We start from the raw sequence: 22,738 nt of genomic DNA on the forward strand, positions 1-22,738 counted from the left end.
TGCAATTAGAGGGGACCTCACTCGCTCAACTGACATCCCACCAGAGTCAAGAGGCTTCTCCCCAGCTGAGCAGAAGGCTGACGCACACACTCTGCAAAGCTGCTGTCAGTGCTGGTGGTACTCACAGTACTCAATGCCCAAGACGATGTCTCGAAAGTAGAGCCGAGCCTGCTCCTCACTGAAGGGCTGGTCACTTGGTACCTCCATGACAGGCCTGTTAGGAAGAGGTAGTAGCTAAGTACTTTGCAAAATGGCAGTAACACTCCCTGATGGAGGAGTTTCACCTTCTCCATCACCATGTCCCCAGGACTGAGGGCCAGGCTCCCAAGAGGTTCTGGGTACTGTGACACAAGATGGCGTAGCCATCCTTTCTGGACCTGGTGACGTCTAGGTTAGTGAACTTGGCTAGTGGTGACAGGTGGCTTTGCACAGTCCCTGAGCCAGTATGAGCCACAGAGCCCTTGTCAACATCAGGATTAACTGCTGCTGTCTGCACAAAATAAGTCAAACACTATTCACTGAGAGTCCTAACGAGAAAAGTGTCGTGAAAGAACAAAACTGGATCTGGCCTTTGGTTTCCTCCTAAAGCTGCTCATGGCTGTGAGCACCAGCATCACCAGGGGGTACCAGACAGTAGAGGGGACAGAGTGCCTGCTGCTATACACTGGATTTCATGCCTGCTGGGGCTCAGTCCTGAAGCAACATCAGTGTGCAACTAGTCTAAACCAAGGCAGAATCTACACATAAACCACTGGCTCAAAGGTTAAGTGGGAATATTTCCAGTGCATGGTGCTAAACTGATAAATAGATTTTCAAAGCAGCCACCACCAGAACTCAGCCATTCAGCCCTTTACAGCCAAGGTTACCTGGTCAGCTTCTCCTCTCCTTTCCTTTGCATGCCGCCACTGCTGAGAGATGCACATGCACAGTATCCTGTAAAAGTCCCTCTTCTGCCTGTGCCTGCTGAAAGCTGAGGGCAAAGAGGCCGTAAGAGCTTCTCAGCATCTTCTGTTCCCCAACAGTTGAGTAGGAGGAGCTAAGGACTTCACTGCACTGGGGGTTAATCTTGCTCGTGCTTGGCAGCTTGACCTTGCATTTGGACATACGCCCACTAGCTTGAGCTGGATTTAAGTGAGTGCTCCTGAGACACCATCCTTGCAAGCCAAACCCTGGCTGAGACACCAAAACCAGGCTCTGCAGCTCTTCCCCTCAGCACCCAGAAGCAAATCCTTCCTGCATCATTTATCTCTTCTCCCTTGCTGCCATCTGATCGATGACCTTCATCTCCCATTTGCATTTTTCTGCCACTGCCTTCCCTCCCTCTTCATGCACAATTTTCTGCTGCTGAAACCAGGGAGAAATAGTGTGAGCAGCAGGACTGGCAGAGCCACTAATGGAGTCTAATTGCCTTCTGCTAGAGGCAGACAGGCTGCACGTTCCCCAGCCACAGCTGATTACTGGAGCTTTTTTTCCTCCCCCCGCTCACGTACAAGATAGTCATCAGCCTGGTCACCAGGGAGACTGGGGAGCTTCTCACCAGCAACCGGCTGGAGCTGGCAGCCTGCAAGAGGCTTGTTCATGGGACCAGAGGGAAAACTAAGCCCTTTGGGAATCTTCCCCCATCCTGGGCACAGCTGTCCCGACCTTGCTGTGACTCCACACAGCTTGCAGAATCAGCACAGGAGTAGCAAAAAGCAGTGAGGAGACTCCTACCACCTTATCGCTTCTCCTGCTATGGAAAAGTGAGACAACAAAACAGCCTCCCACAATATGTTAGTGCTCAGGGCAAAATAAGGCAGCGAATGGCAAGTAAATGTTGATGCAACCACACACCCCTTGTGCCAGAGGAAGCCATGACGTGGCTGTTACTCCAGCAGAGTATTCCTATCAAAACCTTTTCTTCCAGGCACCTGATGGGGAATTGCCATCAAATTTGTTTTCCAGATCAAACCAGGACACGTCCTCCCAGGCCCATTACTATTCACCACATCATCCCAGGCTGTAACAGTGCAAAGGCAACTACAGCTGGATTTTGCCTCCTCTGTGCTTGCCTGTAGACAACAGTTTGCCCCACTGTACATGTCAAGCCTCCATTTCACCTAGGAAGCTAATACTGAACACCAAAAATTTTGACACAAGGAATCCCGGGAGGATTACTTACCCTTTCCTCAGGAGGTCAAACACTGCAAGAAAACGAAATCAAACCATCAGAATCAGAAGAGGAGACTGGGCTTACTTGGTTTTTTAGCATCTACAAAAACACATCCATTCCCATATCTGCAAAATCAATTTATCTCCGCTCACTTCTCTTCCCTCACCCATGACAAGGGCACCAGAGGATGCAACATGAAAATATCCATCTCTTCAGCAAAGACAAATATCCCCACCTCCCATGAGCTCTACGCAGAGAGACAGCGGGTGCTAATTTATCAACCACATTTCTGCTGCTCCTAGTGTCAGCCCTTGCTGATTTGAGCCCCATCTTATTCAATATATTCAAGGGAAGGTGTGTGGTGTGATATTTCTGCTAAATTGCTGATACCGAACAAGATGCTGTACGAACATATTGCTCCATTTCTGCTGTGTCAATCAGCAGCACAGCTACCTGGCTGTCAGTGGTAAACACTTCCTGGCAAGAGCAATTGGAGAGGATTTGTTGGTGCGAGTTGAGGTTTGTAGAGCACATAAGGTTTTGTGTCCGATTAGGGAGTTAGTGGCAATGTGTTTTTCTGATCCTGTCTGACCTGTTCTGCAAACAGTAGAAGGATCTGCCTTTATCTACTAGGAAAGCTCTTTCCTCACAAATTACTAAGGGATTTCTTGCACCTCCCAAGAAATCCAAGCAGATTGCCCTCCCCAAAGCACCAGGCAGCCCTGCTTGCAGCTGTGACATTAGACCAGCTGAAGGTACAAACGCAACAAGCCAGCGTGCACTGGCTCATCTTGCTGTCCAGGCTGCAGCTTGTGGCAGCATTTCATTATTCAAGCATCTTGCGCCATTGCAGGTTGCTCAATTTCTATTGGCATCCTCCATCCCCTGCTTTCTTCCCAATGAGCACGCAGCAGAGAGTGCTCACAGCAGCACTTAATGCCAGCAGTAATTAGCTAAGAGCAAACTCCACCTTCTCTAGTTTTGCTTTGTAGTGGGGGGCATTTTTGGAAGGAGAAAGGGGCTGTTATCATCGGCTGGGTCAGCAGCAGGAGGGAGGAAACCCACTTGCAGAAGGCTCAATCCTGAGCAGCGCTGAGCACCCACAGCTTCCCCTTGCTGCCGAGGGAACCACAGAGGCAGGAGCTTGATTTGCCTGTATCGCTCTGCCTGTACCGCTCGCAGGATCTGAGGCAGAGCAAAGGGGAGCAAAGAGGAGATGGGGCACAGACAACACAGCCACAGCTACCTGCCCAGGGACCAGTGCAACCTCCCCCAGAGCCCCAGTGGGGCAAAGAGATTTCCCACTTGTCCTGCTGTTATTACTGCCGTGTCTGGGACTGTTATCTCGCTCCACAGGGAAAGCTTTGTTTTGTGGGTTTTTTCTTTTCATTTGCTTTTTCAACTTTATGAATTCATTTTCATTCAACAAAAAAAAAAAAAAAAAAAAAAGAAAAACTTCCTATCTCATCTCTCCCCTTCTTTCCATCTCCAGGAGTTCAGGCCTTTAAACAACAGCCTCAACTCCCCTCCCCACCACACGTGCAGCTACTGAGAGCCACTGGGCCTTCAGCCAAAAGGGAAAAGTGGCCTTTCAAAAGCAAAGAGCTTCATTCGCACGGTCGAGCCCTCTTTCACAGGCAGCTTCAAAAGCATCCCGTAATTATTTCATGAGAAGCAGCCTTTGAGCCTGTCTCATCAGGAAGCATCACGGGGAAACAGAGATGCAACAGGTTAGACATCCCCCTCTTCTGGCCCATCTCGGAAGGTATCTCAGTGCCTCAGGCCAGTGCCTCCAGGTTTTGCCCAAATGGGGGTTAGGCTGTGTCTGGCACTTCCAAGGTTTGGGGAAGAGGAAAGCAAAATGGATGGAAACTCCCTGCCCTCCGCATAAACACAGTCAGCTATGGCCTCCCACCTGAGCACCCCACAGCAGGGTCTGGGCTCAGAGGCCAAAGGCAGGAGTGCTGCTGTCTTAAGAGGTCCCAAGGCTCAGCAGGGTGGTCAGTGTCTCTGCAGGGGTCAGAGGGAACACCCTGAGACAAGACTGCTTTCCAGAGTCACTACCGCTATCCACAGCCTACAGGACGAGTCTGGAGAGACCAACCTCATACCAGGAGGATGAGAAACCATCCTGCACCCTTCCCTTCTCTCCTGGCTCTAGGACTGGAACTGACACATACACAGGGGAGGGCAGAGCTGCTGTCATGTCTCTTCAGTGTCCTCAAGGCAAGGAGATGTGCACAGCTGTACTAAGACATGAGGCTGCTTTACCCTACTGCAAGGGGCCCTCCCATCCCAAAAAATAAGTCTGCTGAAAAACATAAGTCTGCTGAAGTTGGTAAAAATTGCCTCCTGGTATTGACCCCGAGCCCTGGCACATGTGACTCGCATCACTAGGTCTAAGCCCAGATGGTTCTGTTAGCATATATGACTCACATACCCATGTACAAATTGTCCTCTGTAGGATCATCAAGGACCTGTAATTGATAACAGAGAAATAAGAGGAAAGTGGAAAAAGACAAAAATGGAATAAAAAGAGATTTTTAACCAAGTAACATTTTAGTACTCCCTGGACACTGTGCTGAGCTGCAGAGCACTGAGAATGACTTAGGCTAATATTCAGAGATTTCTGCAGAGAGAAGGTGTTCGAAGGACACAGGTTTTCCTATCTCCTGAAAGATCTGGGCTTCTGCCTGTATTTGGAGAAACAGCTAACCATAAAGGCACAGCTTATCCTAATCTGGTGTCAGACAATAATGAAAATGGCACTGAAGCCTTGCACTTGTGCATCTTCCCAGGCTTGTCTACATGCAAGTTTCACTGGTCAAAGCTGGATGCTATTTCTACCAGCAGAGCTAGCTGCCTTCTCTTGGGCACCTGCCCAAAGCCCAGGGTAAGTATGCCAGTTTGTCATATGTAATTGGTATGATCTTCTTGGAATCACCAGCCTAAATTTCTGCACAACTCTTTTAAACCAATTTTGGCTGAAGTAGGAGCAGTCGAAGAAAGATCCTGTCGTTGCAATACAAACCAGACTTGTTTCAGTGTAGGTGAAGGTGGAAAAGCCGCTTACCTCTATCAGCTTAACGATGTTGACATGGTCCAATTTCTTTAAGATGGCTATTTCCTGATAGACTCTGTCCAGTGGTGCCATGGGTTTTGGCTGCTCTCCAGAGGATGCTTTCGACCCTCTGGGAGGAGGCCTACCTGCAAGTGTGATAACATGATCAAAAACTCATTTTTCAGCAGCACCTGGCATGCAAGAGTGAGCAGCTTGGCCCCTCTGCAGATACCTCCAGCTATTCTGGAAGGTCTCATCACCTTGGTGTCATCCCAAAGCATTACAGTCTCCACCTGGAACTGAGATTTCCAAGCCCCATTCAGACCACCTCCTCCCAACTTCCCAGCCTGGTCTGTTTGCCAGGTTCCATGGCCCAGCCACTGGAGCCAGGTGCTATCTGAGGGGGTAGAAGAGCCCCTGGGAGGAGGGGAGGGCCTAACTTCCAGCACTTAAGTAGGCTTCATAGATGGTGAACATGGAAGAATCAGCACTTCAAAGAGACTCAGAAAATCAAAGCCAAGAACCTAATTACCAAGTGCATTGAATTTCTCTGTGGTTGTGCCTGCCCTTTTACTACCATGCATTTTAACCAACCCCCAACTACTTGGGCAGCTTTCAAATGAGGCCAAGTTCTGCAGTCTTTGCAGACATCTCTACAGAGGGATTTGCCTGGCTGAGGACAACAGGCAGACGTCCAAATGAGAGATACCCACGTGGAAATCCATACTGCTTCAAGAGCTTCTTTTTGGAGAGGACTTTCATAGCCTGAAGGAAGAAGAAAAAGCAGTGTTAAAAGTGAACAAGAGCCAAAGTGTTCATTGGTGTGACCCGGGAGTATGCTGGGCATCAGGGACTGGCTCAGGTCTGTTCCTCAACCTAGAGGAGAAGTCTTCTGGTTAGCGGTGGCCACAACAGACACACACAGATGTTGACCAAGGCCTTCCCAAAAGCACTGCTAACCATTTGTTTCATTCATCTTTCTCCCATGAAAAAACAAATGGTTTTGATTTATTTTAAATTGGACAAAGAAAAAGGAGCCAAATTTCTGCATTTGGGGCAGGAGCTTGAGGGAAGAGGTGGGTTCCTCTAGCTGACCTTTATGTACCTGCTGGTTTTGATGATGCTACGGCCATGCTGCAAGTCAGCCACTTCAAGGATGCTCCACCTTATGTTTTGCTTTGCCAGAGGGTCTAGGAAGCAAAAGAGCTGGAATGTCACAGCCATACAGCTAACACCCTTGCAACCTACATCACAGACCTGGAATGGGGTGAGAACACAGCCCTTCCACCAGCTCTGCACTGCCTGGGGAAGCCTTTTGTATTCCCAGAGACTATTTTTGCCCCATAAACCTCTTCCATGCTGCCAGAACAATACAGCGCACCTGTAGTGTGATCCAGCACCATACCCAAGACCAGGAACAAGATACTTCGTAGGCATCCATCCCCGCAAGATCAGAAATGGCAAAGCCAGCTCTGTGCAGGAGCACGGGGAAGGCACAGGGAGGGAAATGGGTTTTTGCCAAGGGCTTCCCTCCCTTCTCATACCCGATTGTATGCTGATACCATTGTGAACCCAGGCAGCTGAGGCATGGGAGGGAGTTAGGGTAATTTTTACTGCCATCCAGTTGGCATTAGCATGGTGGCAAAAGGCAATCGATATTTAATAAAACAGTCTCTGCAACTCCATCTGCTCTGTGTGTTAATAACCTTTTTGAGGGCCACTCAAACAGCCCCAACTGGCCCAGCAGATAAATATTTCATGAGAAACCAGCTCATGGTACAATTTGCTTAAGAAAATAGTCTACACTCCCAGGAGCTGGGATGGTCACTTGCTCCTTTCCCTAGAATAGGTAGTTACACCTACTAATTAAGCATCCAAATTTGTAATTCACACTGGAGTGATCCCTGCAAAATATAGTTAACCAAGGACTCCTGCAGGATACAGTCAAATGTCAAGGAATTTTGCATTAATACCATGGAGGCAGGCTCTCTGCACGCTACCTCTTTTTAACACGTACTCCAGGAACAGGTCACCAAAACCATTTTGGTGAGCTCCTTCCTGAGCTGTTTTCCCTGGCACCAATGCCACTGCATGCCCCAGGATCCCCACCTCCTGTCAGTGTTCCTGTTGCAGCCAGGATCGTGGCTCACTGAAAGGATTGTTATTTTTGGTACTGATCCAATGAAATCCTCTGGATTTGCACCCGTGTAATTGAGAAGAGACACTGTGTAGTTCTCAATCCTGCCTGACAGCTCCTGAGCCAACTGTTGGAAATAACAGTGCTGAGAGACAGACTCAGAAATGCTTATCTTTTACTTAGCACAGTGCTGTGTCCAATACAGGCAGCCAAATGATTCATGGTCTACTGAAAGAGGATCCAAGATGTGTGCAACCACCTCCAAGGATGGCCAGGACCAAGACTGAAGAACCTCCCACACTCCCCATTTTTATCTCTTCATAATGAAAATTTATGGGAAAAAAATCAAAGCAATTGGTACACCTATTTCTCTTTCAGCCATTGCCAGCCCAGGAGGAAAAGGCTCCTCTTGCTCCAATCCCACCTTGAGTCCTCCCTGCCTTCTGGTAAGGAGCTTTAGAAAAAGAAGAAATAGAAGATGCAATTTGCTGCTGAAAGCTCTCAAGTTGCATGAATGCTTGGGGAACCCAGCCTGAGGAACTGAGCCATTGCCACCAGCCGTGCCTGATTCAGGCTAGTCCGTCCCAGGGCAGGCTCTGGGGAGCAGCTGGAGGGAGCAGGAAGGTACAGAGAGGAACAATAGCAAAGACAAGAATTGCTCCCGGGGACACAAACAAAGGGAACAAGAGCTACTGCTGTCACCCAAACTCCTTGAAGGATGCTGTGAGGGGCGATGGGGAGATGAGTGGGGGTTACTGTGTCATAGGTGAGCTGACTGTAAACCAGCTCTACTGCTGTGGCAGAAGCACCAGGACATGTTTATATCAACTTCAAAGTACCAGTATCTGCTACTACACAAGCAGGGCTGGATCGGAAAAGAGGACCTGTCCCACTGCGCTTTCAAACTCAAACGGGGGACAAAGAGCAAACTTCATCATGCAATGGGCTAGAGCCACTTAATTATCACAAGAGCAGAGACGAGAGCACATGGCAGTGAAGCCTCACTTTAATTACAGCACAAGCTGGCAGGACAACACTTCCTCCCTGAATTGCAGCTGCGCGTAACAGGAGCAACACAGGGATGCTTCAGCAAACCTCTCCTTCCAGGCTCACACGCATGAAAGAGCCAAAGACATTTGTACTCACAAGCAGAGCTAATTACCCAGATAATGTCTTTCTGATAAAGAACCAGCTCAGAGCCAAGCCAAGAGATTTTCGCTTTGCACTGGCAAGCATTGCTTCAGTTTCCTCAGGAAAAGAGGGACCCTAGGAGATTTCCTCCACACATGCCTTTGCACCCACCTTCCTTCCGGCTATTCACATGTGGACATGGGTCGTGACATTTTCCCTTGAGAGGCAGCAGGAACCCTGTGCTTTCCTTTGATGTACATTTACTATCTAAAGTTTACTGCACTCCTCCTAGCAACCTTGCAGCTGGAAGCCACAGCGAAGCTGCTTTGTGAGGATGCCTGAGGGAAAGGAGATCCCAGGTTTACAGAGAGGAGGGATGCCTGGTATACAGCAGCTTTCACAACAGCGAGACCTCCAGCCTGCATCCTGTTACTGGTAATGACAACAGCAAAATGGCCATTATTTCAGGGAGGGAAAGGTGATAAAATCAGTTGAGCCAAGGGAACTTATCATCTACCCCTTGTGATGCTCTCACAGCCCTTAAGATGTCATTTTATTTGCTGAGGCTTGCATTGCAAGGGCAGAATACCTGTGCATAGTCCCTACCTGCAGCTTGCAGGGGAGTGGAGTGTTGCTCAAAGGTCACTACCTAAATCGTCTGCTAGTGTGTGACAGCACCCTGTGGTAGTGCTGAGCAGACCAGAGAGCATTTCCAGCCCGTCCTCACCCGTTCTGTCTGAACAACAACATCCCTCAGAGAAAGTGGCTAAGAGGGAAGCTGTGCTAGGAGAGAGGAGTGCTATGCACAGAGAGAAAAGCCTAAACCAGACAGGTTTAGCTGCCATGCCCCTAAAATCCTGCTTCTGCCTCTGTCACCTTTTGTTCCAGACACCACTTGTCATGTTGGCAGCAGAATTACATTGACAGGCTGTGCCCCATCCACGCCACGACACCCCGGGCTGGCAGCACCGCAGCTGGGATGCCTTCCCAGAACAGCTGTGCTTGCCTGCCTCCAGCCATCTCCCGAAGGCTCCTGCTCTTACCCCAGGTGACCCAGCTCCTCACAACCCCACTGCTGAACAGCACGGGGTGTTAAAGCAAACCAGAGATCATGTCCCTGGTCCTCACTGCACTGGAGTGCAGCTGGCAGCAGTTCAGTAGCTGTTAAGTGAGCAAGAAGATGAGAAACATGGGAGCCATTCCTTCCCTTCCCTCCTGGATGGCAACCAAAGTGAGTTCTTCAGGGGCTAGAAAGTTCAAGGTGTGCTGCTGGCCACCTTCTCAGCAGCATCACTTTGTTCAGCCATGTCTTTTCAAAAACTTGGAAGGAATTTCCCCCCATTATTGAGGGGTGGTAAAAAACAGCCCTCCATGCAAAGGTTGTTAGGTACAGAGGCAGAGAGCACAATCACATAAATCTTGTTTCTTAGAAACCAGATTAAAAAAAAAAAGAGAAATCCATTGACTACCTACAATGCTGTTGCTTTTGTCCAGAAGTATCATAACCACTTTTCTTTGCAAGCTGATTTAGAGATTGAAAATAGGAAGGAGACATGACCTGAGGCATCACAGAATCAAATTCCATCAGCACAATTACTCCAAACTAGATCTCTGCCTGGACACATTTGCCTTTGCTTTTTATTTTCTGCTTTTTCACAGAGCTTGGCTTTTCTTCTTTTTTTCCCCCTAGTCACTGTCAAAGCATCTCCTGTAAACTGAGACACTGAAACCTTTCCAGCTGTAAAGGGTTCCTTGGCAGAGCCTCGCGGATGCTGCTGTAACAACTTCACGTGGCCTAGCAGCAGCAGGGACCGAGCACAGGACAGGGACCTCTCCTCTGGGAGCCAGCCCATCCCAATGGGGTCTCCTCCTTGGAGGGAGCACTGGCTCACATATTTGGTGCTGAAAGTTCAATTTCCTTGGTCTAATACATACCTTGCATCTGCTGACGTAAGCCAGCACACTTTCACAGCCCTCCGCGGCACTGTGGTTGTTCACAGCAATGAAGGATAAAGCTCTTGGAAGCACTCTCTCATCTTTAATGGAAGGTGAAAAAACCCACAAAGTAAATAAAACTCATCTACATTTTTCCTAAATGTGGTGATCAGCTTTTTCCTTGAGAGCTTTTCCTAATTCTAGGCCAGATCCAAAACTCATTAAAAGCAATAGAAATCTTTCCTTTTGCTTTGTCAGGAGCTAGGTTCAGTTCCCGGTACATATAAACTCTGCCTTTTCCAAGAGAGCTAGCAAAGGGCCCCATGCCTCAGCAAGAATCAGGAGTCACTCTCTAAATTATACTCCAAAACAAAAATTTTTTTCTCTCTTTAAACTTTTGCTCCTTTTTATTGCAGCACACTAGCTTGAAGAAAATAAAGCAGGCAGCAACACCCTGGCCTCATGCTAAAACACTGCACATGTGAATCGGTTATTAGGGGCTGCTCACTAAAGGCCAACCAAGGGCTGATTTCCTCCAATTATCTGTTATTGCTTTTCGCTACTGAGAGAAAAACAACCCTCCAGAGCTAAATCTGTGGAAAAATAAACCCAGGGGGTCAGGGTGCATTGCTGCAATGCAGCCTTGGACGGGAACGGTAAGCAGAGCAGCATGGAAGTTATCTCAGCGCTGGGAGAACACGTGGGTCAGACACACTGGGAGGCACGGGGAGCTAAGCAACCATTAGCCAGTTATGCAGTTGGTTACAATTTCTCTGAAGCTTTAAAAAGTCTGCCAGCTCCTGCGCTGTTTTAATGCCTTGGAAAAGTGGAGGTGTCTCGATCATGGCTTGTCCTCCTGGAAAACACAAGCAGGGGCACCTGGAAGGGTTAGGGGTGACAGCTTGTCTGCATGTGACTGCAGCTGGGGAAGGGGGAAAGCTCCCGCTGCCCCAGCCGAAAGTGTAGCAAGTACATGAAACACAGGCTTTTAGCATCACAGTGTTTTGGCAGCAGCACAGCCATCTGCCCTCTCCTCTCCCGTATGCTGACATCCACTGCGATGAAACACAGGCAGACACTGCCTATGCTCTTGCTCTGGTCCCATCTCTCCATCTGCTGTAGCACTCCATGCACCTCCCAGGATCGCCTTCACAGCCCCAGGGTCCCAGCTGAGATCTGGTTCATACCCTGCCTTAACCCCCGCAAAAGGGGGATCGAGCAAACCAAAGAGCATGTCCCTGCAATGCCGGTGGTCAGAGGGTCTGCACACCCCGTCCCTCTTCAGGTAGCGAGGCTGAAACAGTGCCCAGGCATGGGAGCCATTCTTGGGCTGCAGTAGCTTTAAAGCGTTTGCTTAGATTAGAAAAAGAAGTGGAGATTAAGTGGGGATTAACCACCACACACCAGGCTAACCTGGACGCAGGCTTTCACTTTTGGCTTTGATTTGACCAGCTGAATCTACATCCAGAGCGTTAACCTACATCCAAAACACGGACAAGAACGCAGCAGGCAATGCTATCCTAAACCTAGCTCTCTCCTGCTGAGCTGTGACAACTGCCCTGCCCACTCTGGGCAGCCCACAGCACAGCATCAAGATTCCCAGAACAAAAGGGCAGTGCCAAAATGTAAAGATGACAATTTTCAAAGCAAAAAAGTTTTCAGCTGGAAATGTGTGATGTGATGTGTTCCCACGCTGTGCCGCTGGTCCTGGCACTGCCTATGCTGGCGGGACAGATGGATCACGGAAGCCACGGCTGACACCATCGTTCAACAAAACCATCCTGCTGCAGGGCACGGGAGGGAGGACTCAGAGGGCAGCAGAGAAAGGGGGCCATTGGAAACAGCAACCGCTCTGCAGCGGTGGGTGAGTCAGTTTGGAAAGGACAGCAGATGGAAAGAATTGTGGTTCCTTTGCTTGGCCAGCTCCAGGGCACCTTGTCCAGATTTCTGTCTCATGTCTTCCATCCTTCATTTAAAGACTCTTCTGCAATTTCATGCCTGCTGGAAGCATGGAACGGCTAACAAATACTAACAGGCATACAATTCACACCCAACCTCTCCAACCTGGCATGTCACTTGGAAATCCAAGAGTCAGGGAGGAAAAGCTAGCTGGGGAGTAGCGGGGAATGAGCATGCTTTACATCTCCACAGCATATTCTTATTCCCCTTTGTACAAAGGCCAACAGCTCTATGCACTGGGACAAGGAGCAGCACACAAGTCTGCCCAGGTGCTTTGACAGTCCCATTTTCACCCACATGAGGCCACTCCATGGCGGCAGCGAAAGCAGGACCCCTCTCACCAAACACAGTATGGAGCAGCTGAAGCGCAAGGACAGACCGGCAGGGCTGCGTCAAGGGCAGCAGAGTTTGGGTTCAACAGCACTGCAATCACCCAGATCTGCTCTGCAGATACCTGTCCTGGGATCCACCAGAAACTGCCGAAATCTGTTTCCATAAGCCTTCAGGCACAGCCACACACAGCAAGCCAGCTTTCCTTTTGCCACCTGTCCAGCTCACGCGCTCAGCCCAAAGAAAACAGGACATGAGCACATCTGTAGACAGATTTTGCAGGAATCCCAGCTGAGGTGGTTAGGATTTACCTGCCTCTGAAAGGGGATGGACAGACAAGGAGCCTTCAGCATAAGCAGCCTTTTTAAACCTGAAACCCTCCAACTCTGGCTTCAGCTCAGCAAAAGATTTAAAAGCCAAGGTTTGCCTTCTGCCCTGCACCCTACACCTTACGACCTGACAATGAGGTCCCTTTTGGTGTACAGAGAGGCATCCCGCAAGGGGGTTAAATGCTGGGGAGCCAGGCACTGCCCAGCTGGGCCACACTGTTCAGTGCCTTTCTGATAAATGCCCATTTCCTTGCAAAACACACCTGCTAGTTCCAGTCTATTCTTCCAATGCACAGCAGGTGCTGCATACCACCACCCACACGCCTCTAATTTCAGGTGACCTGCTTCATAGCTAGAAAATGTCAAGACATATCAGCAATACACTCCTGCAGTCTGCCTCCAAGATCCCCGCCTGTTATATAAGGCAGCCCACCCGATTTCCCTCCCATTTGGCACTGCACACACGCAGGCATGCAGGCAGCAGCTCCATGCCCAGCAGGGAGGTTCAATTCCTTGCAGGCTACCCAAATCAGAAATGCATATGCTAAAAGCAGCAAGGCAGAGGGGACCTAGCTCTCATGGGAGCAAAGGGGAATGAGGAGCAGCAGCAACAAGGAGCGGAGAAGAAAGACACTTACATAATACTTGTCATCGTTCTCGTTGTAGGCCAGTTTCACAACACCGTAGGAACCCTAAAAATAAACACAAATTGCACAGTCAGTTCAGCAGCTTCACCTTGTGTCCTTGCTGCTCAGGGCTGGTAGATTGTGGCCTTACACAGGGGAGAAAAAAACCTTCAGAGCCCTAGGTCTTGTGTATTTCTGCACAAGACCATTTCCAGCACAAAACCTCTCCATGTCTTGATAGCAAATGGACTTCAGTGAGGACCAGCTGCCTGCTTTCCACCAACTGGACGTTGTCCAGGCAGATGCAGACCTGGATTGCTGCTGTATCCACAGCTCCAGTGACAGCCTGAATGCAAACTCCATCCAAATCACTGTTTTTTCACAGTTCTGTGGCAGCACTATACATTTTATGCAAGCGAGACATGACACCATGGCAAGGTATCCCTGACAGATGCCTGTTGAATGAGTGGGATGAACACTACAGGCTTCAAAACATTTCTCTTGACTTCACTGAGAGCTGGAATGAAGGTCCTAATCTCAGAGGAGACCGACAAGCCACCTGACTGATCTTGGTCTGCTGCAGGTCCAGCAGACCTTCTGTCAACCTCTGGGTGCCTATTTGCCCACTGTGACCCACAGGGAAGGAGGCAGCAGGGGCAAATCCACCAGATAGGCAGCCTCACACTCTCCTTAAATCATACTTAAGCCAATGACAAAAGCCATAAGTGGGTCTGAAGCTGTGTGTGAGTTTCAGATGACATCTACTGTACCACCAGCAGTGGTATCTCCAGCCTTACACCCTGACTGCCAGCAGCCAAACACACAGCCTGCTGTGCAGGTGGTAAGGGTGCCTCCTCCCACGGCACAGGCCTCTTGCTTCAGAGAGAAGTTTGGGCTAATGAAACTTTTGGTGAAGGTCCCGGCAGCTCAGGGTGCAGCATCTTCTGACTGCAATGTTCCAACTGCAAAGGTAGGTACAGTTTCCAGACAGCACTGTCACTCATGGACCCATCTGCAATGGTGGCAGATGTCCAAATGTGCAGGTGTCTGAACTGCTCACCAGCCCAGACCTCTAAATAACTTTGGAGGAATCTCTTCTGAATCATTCTGCAGCTTTTAAACATGGACTAGAACTAAATTAGCATCTCTTTCAGGGGCATAAAAACTTAAACTAGTCCTGATGGGGACCAAACACCTGCCCTGATCTTTTTTTGGTTTTCTTCCCTTGTTGAGCTGCATTAACGCATCAAAGGCTCTTAGTGTTATATTTGGCAAGCAAACACCTTGGAAGGGAGCCAGCTTAACCACTTTCAGAGGGAAGGAAAATAAATTCAGATTCCAGAGGAGGTAGCTCCACTTTGACCTTGAACAAAACTTGCTCAAACTAATAAGACAAAAAACCCAACCCAAACCAAACACAAGTTGCAAGGAGTCTCAGGATAGCACAGTCTTTCCACTTGTACTTGCTTCTGTGCATGCAGGTCGTTTGCGACAAACAGGAGCTCCAGTAACGTACCTTGCCTATTTCGCTCTGCAGCTTGTACTGGTTTAATTGCACACAGTCCTGCAGATCAAAAGGAGAACATAATTAGAGTATTGGTAAAAGGAAATGACAGAGTTTGAATCAGCATCAAGTAGAGGCAGAGTGCTGAATAATGAAAGACTAAATCTTATTTAAACCAGTATATATTACACTACAAGCACTGAATTTTTTTGGCAGCCCAAGGCAAAGCAATTATGGGCTGAATTCTGACTCTGGCTGTGCTGGCATAATGCCTGAGGCCCCTCCACCCTCGTTCCCCAGCATCGCTCCAGGTCCTTGTGAGCCTGACAGCAGCTCCCCGCCTCTTTACATTAACCATCTACATTGGACTGTGTTCAATACCAAGCAGAAAAACACCCATCCCCAGCTCATGGGGCTCTCATGGGCCGGCAGCTCCCAGCACCCAGGCACCCACGCAAGACCCAGGGTTGCGGCATGAGCCCATACCCATCCCAACATGAGCCTGGCAAAGACAGGGACCCTCTGCGGGCTGTGCACGAAGACTGGGGCTGCACCCAGGGGAACCCTCACCTGGATCACAGGCTGCTCTTTGAGGAGGACACAGAGCTGAGCTCCTTTGCAATGCAACACAAACAATAATGGATTCCCTTCAGCCAACACAGTATTTACCAAAATAAATCACCCCTAAGCAGGCCTGATCTGTCTGCAAGCTACACAGAGATGAAACCCACAGGGGTGGAAGGGTGGTGGATGCAGCCCCCCCAGCAAGCTGTGACAAGGGTGTAATGATGGGGTGCTGAGTTACTTGACAGACCGGGAGCCATGCAGAGAGTGACAGTGGCCCTAGGTGCCAACTGCTGAAAGCCAAGGGAGAACAGAGGAGCTGTGCAGCCATCTGACGTTAAGTCCACCACTTCCTTTAGCATCATACTACCTAACAGAAAACACCGCAGCAGCAAAACCTCCACAGCTGCATTTCACCCAGAGATGACCCCTCCACCCTCACTAATTCCAGGAAAAAAATCCCAGAAGCCACAGAAGCCCGGGAGGCTCAAGACCACGAGTGCAGGGTGGGCACCATGCGCTGCCCACACCGAGCTCTCCCTGTGGCTCCCCAGGAACACCCAGGGGACCTGCCCGGCTCAGCCACTGCAAAGGGGTCCGTAGGAGGACAGCACACAGCTCGCTGCAGGGCAAAGCTCTTGGCAAAGAGTCCAAGTGCTCTTGTGGGGACCTCTGCAGCGCCAGCACTGGGGAGGGTAGGCTGCAGTGGCTTTTGCCTTGGTCCTGACTTAACAGATAGCACTTAACTGTGTTTCAGGGGAGGGGATGGCCCCAAACGCAGTGATGTGAGAGAAGGGGGGAAGTTTCCAACCACCACATATAGTGTGGACTGAGCCTTAGATGGGACACACTTCCCCACGCAGCATTTTAAAACACATTCTTTCTCCCTGAGGTTGCCAAAGCACTAAATGCAGGCTGGAAATTCACTTCCAACCTCTGCACCAGGCAATTCTTTGGGACCAAAGCTGATATCAAACATGCAGGCAGGTAGGTTAGTCTTTCCACAAACCTCAACATAGTCCTGCAATCTACAGAAGCAGTGCCAGGACAGCAAAGCCAGTGCCAGATGCCTTCACTCTTTGTAAGAACAGGGGGTGCCATGGCCCCATCCCTGTGCACCATCCTCACTGAAAGCCACACTCCTCTGTCTCTCAGGATGCATTAAAGCATGGATGCAGCAGATAATTTTGACTTTTTCTCATCACCAACCAGAAAACACTCCTAATGCAAACAATCATCACAGTGCAGGAGAATAAAGGAATGGGGAACTAATGACTTTTTAAGCTTGCAAGCAGTGGCTTCCCAGGAATACAAGGTATTATTTAAATCTCGATTTTGTTTCCAGTGAAGGAAGATTTTTCCCTGACAGGGAAGAAGAGCCAACTGTGAGTAATAGGACCGTAGAAGTGTATTAACTCTGCTGCTAGCAAAGCACGTATCTTTCCAAAGTCAAAAACCAATCCATCAGAACTAGGAGCGACAAGAGAGGAGAGACCATGACCCAGCAAAGGCCAAGATGTAAAACAGAAGACCAGTGAACTACACGGAAAAGAAAAATGCCATTGAATTTTATAGAAAGGACTCTCCTCCCCAAAGGAGAGGTCAGCACATAGGAGCCCAGGGTATGGGCACGTGGAGGACAAATTCCCCTGAAAACCCCAGGCCAGCAGATTCACTTCCCAGCCCGAGGCTGCGCTTTGCATCGCGGTGATTTTCACGAATTAAGCTGGAACAGTTTTCTGTTGATGTCTCCTGCCCTGCGTTTACCCGTGCTCGGCTTCACACCCCTCGCCTTGTCCTGTGCAAAACCGCAGTGCAGCAGAGATAGGGAAATGCTCAAGAGTGTGGCTGAGACAGGCAGGCAAAGCGGCTACCCCACTGAGAAAGCCTCCAACGACCTCAGTATCTCCTGCTCTTCAAACAAGCATGCAATGACCTGGTCCTGCTATCAGGCCTCCTCCCCCAAGTGGGGATTACTTGCACGAGTAAATACAGGCTTTTACATGTAGCCATATACTCTTTGGTCTGCACTCAGTACCTTGTTTCAAGTCAAGGTGGCATCTCTAAAGCACCAAGTTCACTGCTGCTTGTTGCCAACACGAGGGAGCCACAGCGGCATTTCTTCCCTCCTTCCTGAAGGAGCAGAGTCCTTTGGGTGGGATGTAGTCCACCCAGCTGGGCAAACCCCCTTACAAAGCACATAGTGCAACTGAGGAGGGACTATGCCTTGTCCGTGTGTCCGAGGCACCAATTCCTTCGACCCTGAGCATCACCTTCCCACCATCCCTCTTACCTCTGGCTAGAAATTACCACTCTCATCCTGCACCAGACTGATCTCCTGAAGCATCTCTCTGGTCTTTCACTGCTGCTAAACGGAGCTTGTGAGCAATGCCAAGACACCCACCTTTGGGGGATGTTTTTTTGAAAAGGGTGGATAAATACTGGGATGGGAACACCCAGAGAGGGTCCAAGGGAAAGGCAATGACAGGGTCTGCAGCACAGCCTCCAAGAGTTCACACTCGCTATCGCTGCATCCCTACCTGATCCACACCTCCATCGCTCTCCGCTCAGATAAGTACTATAGAAGCACTATTGTCTTAGCTTCTGTGATGCTTCGAGCACTTGAGCTGAGCGTAGCAAAAATCAAACCAGATTATAGGTGCTTTCTACCTTTTTTTTCCCCATTGCCAGAAGACCATAATTCACAGCTCAAGCGACTCCTGCCACATGTCACTGCAGACTGGCATGGTTGTTCTATTATTTGGTTCTCCTGCAGGAAGTGGGATAATTGTACTACTCCTTTATCGGAGAGAAACACCTATCTCTGGGCCAAGTGTTTCTTAAAGATAACATTGTACAATTCTCTTGATTTCATCACGCCAATGTATTTGTAACTGCTGATAAACACAAACAGAGCAAGAACCTTAATGAGATCCTTTAATGAAAAGCTTTCAGCAAATTAGACCGCTCTGTCTGTCCAAGTGTGCAATAATTGTTCTGCCTTAAAAAACAAGATGACCCATTTGTTAACATATCCAAGGTATTACTTAAGGAGAGACAAGGGGAGGAAATCAATGCCACAGAAAACAAAAATTGATCAAAAAATCATGAAAGTACAGGGACATCCAGAGTCCAGGCCCAATTCCGTAAATCCACTGCTGCCACCACTGGGTGATAGAAACCCTGAGAAATTGAGAATTGAGCCTTTGCTGTCCAGGGGGGACACGGGGATGGGAAGGAAGAGCCAGAGCTGGTTTCCAAAGTAAGACATTTCTGAAAACAACCACACTGCCTACCTACACACATATATAATGGAGAATTTTGCCCCCTAAGAGAAGCCAAATTCACCGATCTGAAAAGAATTATAAGTTTCAGCAATTCAGAGATACACTTTAAAGAAAAGCATGGGAAAGAAAATTGGGAACTAAAAGCCAGTAATGAAGACAACACTGGTTTAAACTCATCCTTTCTTGAAGGGGAAGTGAGAGCAGTTCTAAAAACAGACAAAATGAAAATAAAAGCCAGAAAAGGGGTATTAGGGCAGCAATGAATACAAATTAGAAAGTTGTTCAGGGACAGAGAAGGAAACACAGGAAGCCCAGTGCTCATGGAGGTCAGAAAAATAAACAGATTTTTAACAACATCCAAAAACAAGTGCAATACTGGAAGCCCAGCACTATGACTGGCTGCTGGCACGAGCACTGGCCACGGCTGGGCAGAAAGTGCAACACCGAGACTCAGCACTGCTGTCTGGGCTCACCCACTCAAGACCCCGAAGCTGGATGCAGGAGCCCGGGCACCCGCAGGGTATCACTGGGAGAGTGACTAGGAGAATAAAAGGGGACTGGGACTGGTGGGACAAAGGCAGCCCCTTTCCAGCCCCTCTGCAACTGCAGCTCTGGGCTTTCTCCTGCTCTCAAACCTTGCCCTTATTAAGTTGGAAATACAACTTTAAATAAAGGTTAATTAACCCAAGGAAAAGAAGTTAGCAGTGCCTGTGGGGGAATCTTCTTTGAAGAAATGAAAAGATCAAAGATACTTGGAAAACAAGATCTAGCTTGAGCACCACAGTAAGACCTCTAGAAGAAACTAGTTTGGGGGACTCGTGGAGCTGGAAGGCAAAGCTCTCTAGCCCACGCTGCTTAGGAGCTTCGTCTCTGCCACTGCCTTGGTCCCCACCTGGGTTTACCTTTGTGCAGGGCAAGCAAATCACGACCTTATGAAGAAAATTGGGCAGCTCCCATAGACCGGACAAGTAAGAGACCTGGATTAGCCCGGCACTGAAGCACTGCCTCTCACAGCTCCTGTCACCAATTGCTTCAAACCAATTGGCCGAACAAGCAGGAGGCCTACGATAAAGATGTGGAAAGCCAAGGAAAGAAAGGACAAAGAAGTGATTTATTTTGCATGCCTCTGGGATAAGCCATGGACATCAAGTGTAGGAAAATTCCCTTTGTCAGCTCGTCCTCCTCCCTGCATGCTCAGGCCAGCAGCAGCACCAACGAGGGGTGGCCTGACTCATGTTCTCCACTCCTGCTAAAACACACACAGCCCCAGCCCGCTGCCACTACGTGTGGGGCCGCCCAGGCAGCAGGGGGCTGGAACGACCTCCTGCTGATCCCAGAGGGTGGAGAGACCACAGGATGCTGGGGCTAGAGCCACCGGGATGCCAGGGAGTGGGTGGATGCAGGGAGAGAAAGGGAACGTGTGAAACAAAGGACAATTCAGCCAAAAGAGACTGTAGAAGAGAAAGTATAAAACTGTGCTGGCAGGTCTGGGGACAAAGTCTGGTAAAAGACATCTTTTATTCTTCTTCTAGTCACTCCCCAAGTAAGACTTTTCTTGGCTTGGAGGTTGGTTTGGGATGGCAGAATAAATTAAAAAACCCAACAAACAGCATTGCATCTTCAAATGCCACTTTCCAACAAGCAGCACCTCTACCCTTCCACAGATACAAGCCCTGCCATTTTAGGTGGGACGAGCTCTGTCAAACATGGGGACAAGACACCCACCAGTCTGTACAAACATGTTCAGAGAGTCTTGCCCTGGTACATATAAGCACCAGAGCATCATCTGTGCAGCAAAGCAGATCTGCTTTTAGCAGCCCCAGGAAAACCCTCTCCTCTCGCCGTGTTGCCAGCACCAAGCAGGAGCTGGGAACATCACATGAACAGAAGCAATGGGGGCCAGCGACGTAAACTCTGGGGCCTGTGCCTCAGCTCTGCAGAGTTATCTTCCCTTAAGCTTCAGCTTAAGCACTTCTGTGCCACAGCTAAAGGCAAAGCCATTCCCTTGTTAGAGGGACTGATGGGCAGCAAAGGCAGCAGAAATCCCACCAGTATAGTGGGCACTCCTATCAGAGAAGTCAGTGCTGAAAGGACTTCCCAGGCCATAGTCCATGAATAATCTAAGAAAGCAGGGGAACAAGCAGGAAATTTTTTAAATTACCGATCAATTTTGATAGAGATATGACAGATCAGGTTAATCAAGTACACAGTAACGTGAGCAGAATGGGTTACTTCTCTTGCAGAGTTAATACTGCAGATCCAGACTTGTCAGCAGCAGCTGCAAGACACCAGCAGCTGCCAACTCTTTATCCCAGGGCAATTAGCTAATTGGTGGCTCTGCTCGGTTGATCTGGAACTGCCTCCCTGCAAGACAACAAGTCATGGCTCTGCTGCAGCCCTGCCAGCTCAGGAGCCACCATCTTCCTAAATAACAAAGCCAAGAAATCCCACTCAGGAAAGCAGGCATTTGTAGTATCTGTCCCGGGGACGGGACAGCCCAATTCGCTGCCCGCGCACAGCACTGGGTGAATCCTCCTGCAGTGTCATGCTCAGCTTCAGCTCTTGGCCCTCTGATCCCTAAGTTTTCCTCCCAGCCTGTGCACAAGTATTAAACCAGCATTAAAAAGCTCAGCAGCGTCTCTCTCACTGAACACGTGGTTCTTCCATAATTCAGCAAAGAACAACAGAAAATTCCCCTCTGCTGTATCCCCATATTCTGTCTCCCCATAGCACATCTCTCCATTATTTCTCCAGATCAGGGAAGGATACAGAACCGCTGACAGCAAGGCAGTGAGCTGCCACTCCTGTTATCGCTGGAGAGAAAGCAGATTCAATCCTAGATGGCTATCGGCATAACACGGGAAATTTTGACACGCAGCTGTGCCATCCATCTCTGCTCCTGATGGATGGCACCTGCACATGTGCCACTGATAAAGCCCAAATGCGCATGAGCTTCATCTTCATTTTTGCACAGACTGTAATTCACCCGGCAGCAGCCATGAGCTGGAGCGATGGGTGTCCTGCCTCCTGAAAGGCACTGACTGATGATGCCGGATACTCAATGCAAGAAGAAAGGAGCAACTCCAAGATGGCTTTAAGCAGGTGAGGGACATTGACTCGACTACAAATGCGGAGCTTGCCTAGAACAAGACGTGTCAAAGAGTCATTTGCAGGGAGACCAGGGGCAATGCCGTGACCAGTGAGCTGGATCTTGAGTGACCTACCAGCCTCCCTGCTCAATGAGGCTCTGCATATCAAAACGATCAACAGAAAACACAACAGCAGCTGCTGCTAAGAACACCACAATCATCTTTCTCATCACAGGGTTATTTTATCCCACATAGGACCAAAAGCCTCAACATGGGGTCCCCCGTACGCCTTGGAAGCCCTGCCCCTACCTCCTGTCTCTGCTCAGTCTTCCCCACCCACATGCAAGGCTCTGCTAATTGCTTACAGCAAACGTCCTGAGCACATGCACGTAAGAGCAGAAGCTCTCCGCTCCATTTCTCTTCCGAGTTCCCTGCTGTATCTTGGTTAGCCATATAGCTCAGATTTGGACTGTCAGTGCCTCTCACAGCCATAAATGCAACAACCACTTAGCAGCAACCGGTAGGTCATAACGCAGGACGCTGGAGCTGGACTGCGTACAGGCTGCATCCTCACCTCGCTGTCACACACCTAACACTTATTGCTCATTATTCAGTGGCCAGCCTCAAACTTTAT

At 49.2% G+C, this 22,738-nt stretch overlaps 1 protein-coding gene across 1 annotated transcript in view; it reads right to left on the reverse strand.

Annotated features, from left to right (window-relative positions):
* The window catches only part of CAMKK1 (calcium/calmodulin dependent protein kinase kinase 1), a gene marked incomplete at its 5' end in the record, with an annotated part of 59,880 nt that overhangs the window by 34,295 nt on the left and 2,847 nt on the right, over positions 1-22,738 (reverse strand). The window contains 7 exons of the mRNA XM_082008511.1: positions 126-214; positions 2,162-2,183; positions 4,593-4,629; positions 5,226-5,359; positions 5,927-5,978; positions 13,673-13,726; positions 15,177-15,224. Coding sequence (XP_081864637.1) covers positions 126-214; positions 2,162-2,183; positions 4,593-4,629; positions 5,226-5,359; positions 5,927-5,978; positions 13,673-13,726; positions 15,177-15,224 — 436 coding nt within the window. The remainder of the gene's footprint in view (positions 1-125; positions 215-2,161; positions 2,184-4,592; positions 4,630-5,225; positions 5,360-5,926; positions 5,979-13,672; positions 13,727-15,176; positions 15,225-22,738) is intronic.

Source organism: Phaethon aethereus, assembly GCF_964289735.1.
Source record: "Phaethon aethereus genome assembly, chromosome: 19".
Classification (NCBI taxonomy): domain Eukaryota; kingdom Metazoa; phylum Chordata; class Aves; order Phaethontiformes; family Phaethontidae; genus Phaethon; species Phaethon aethereus.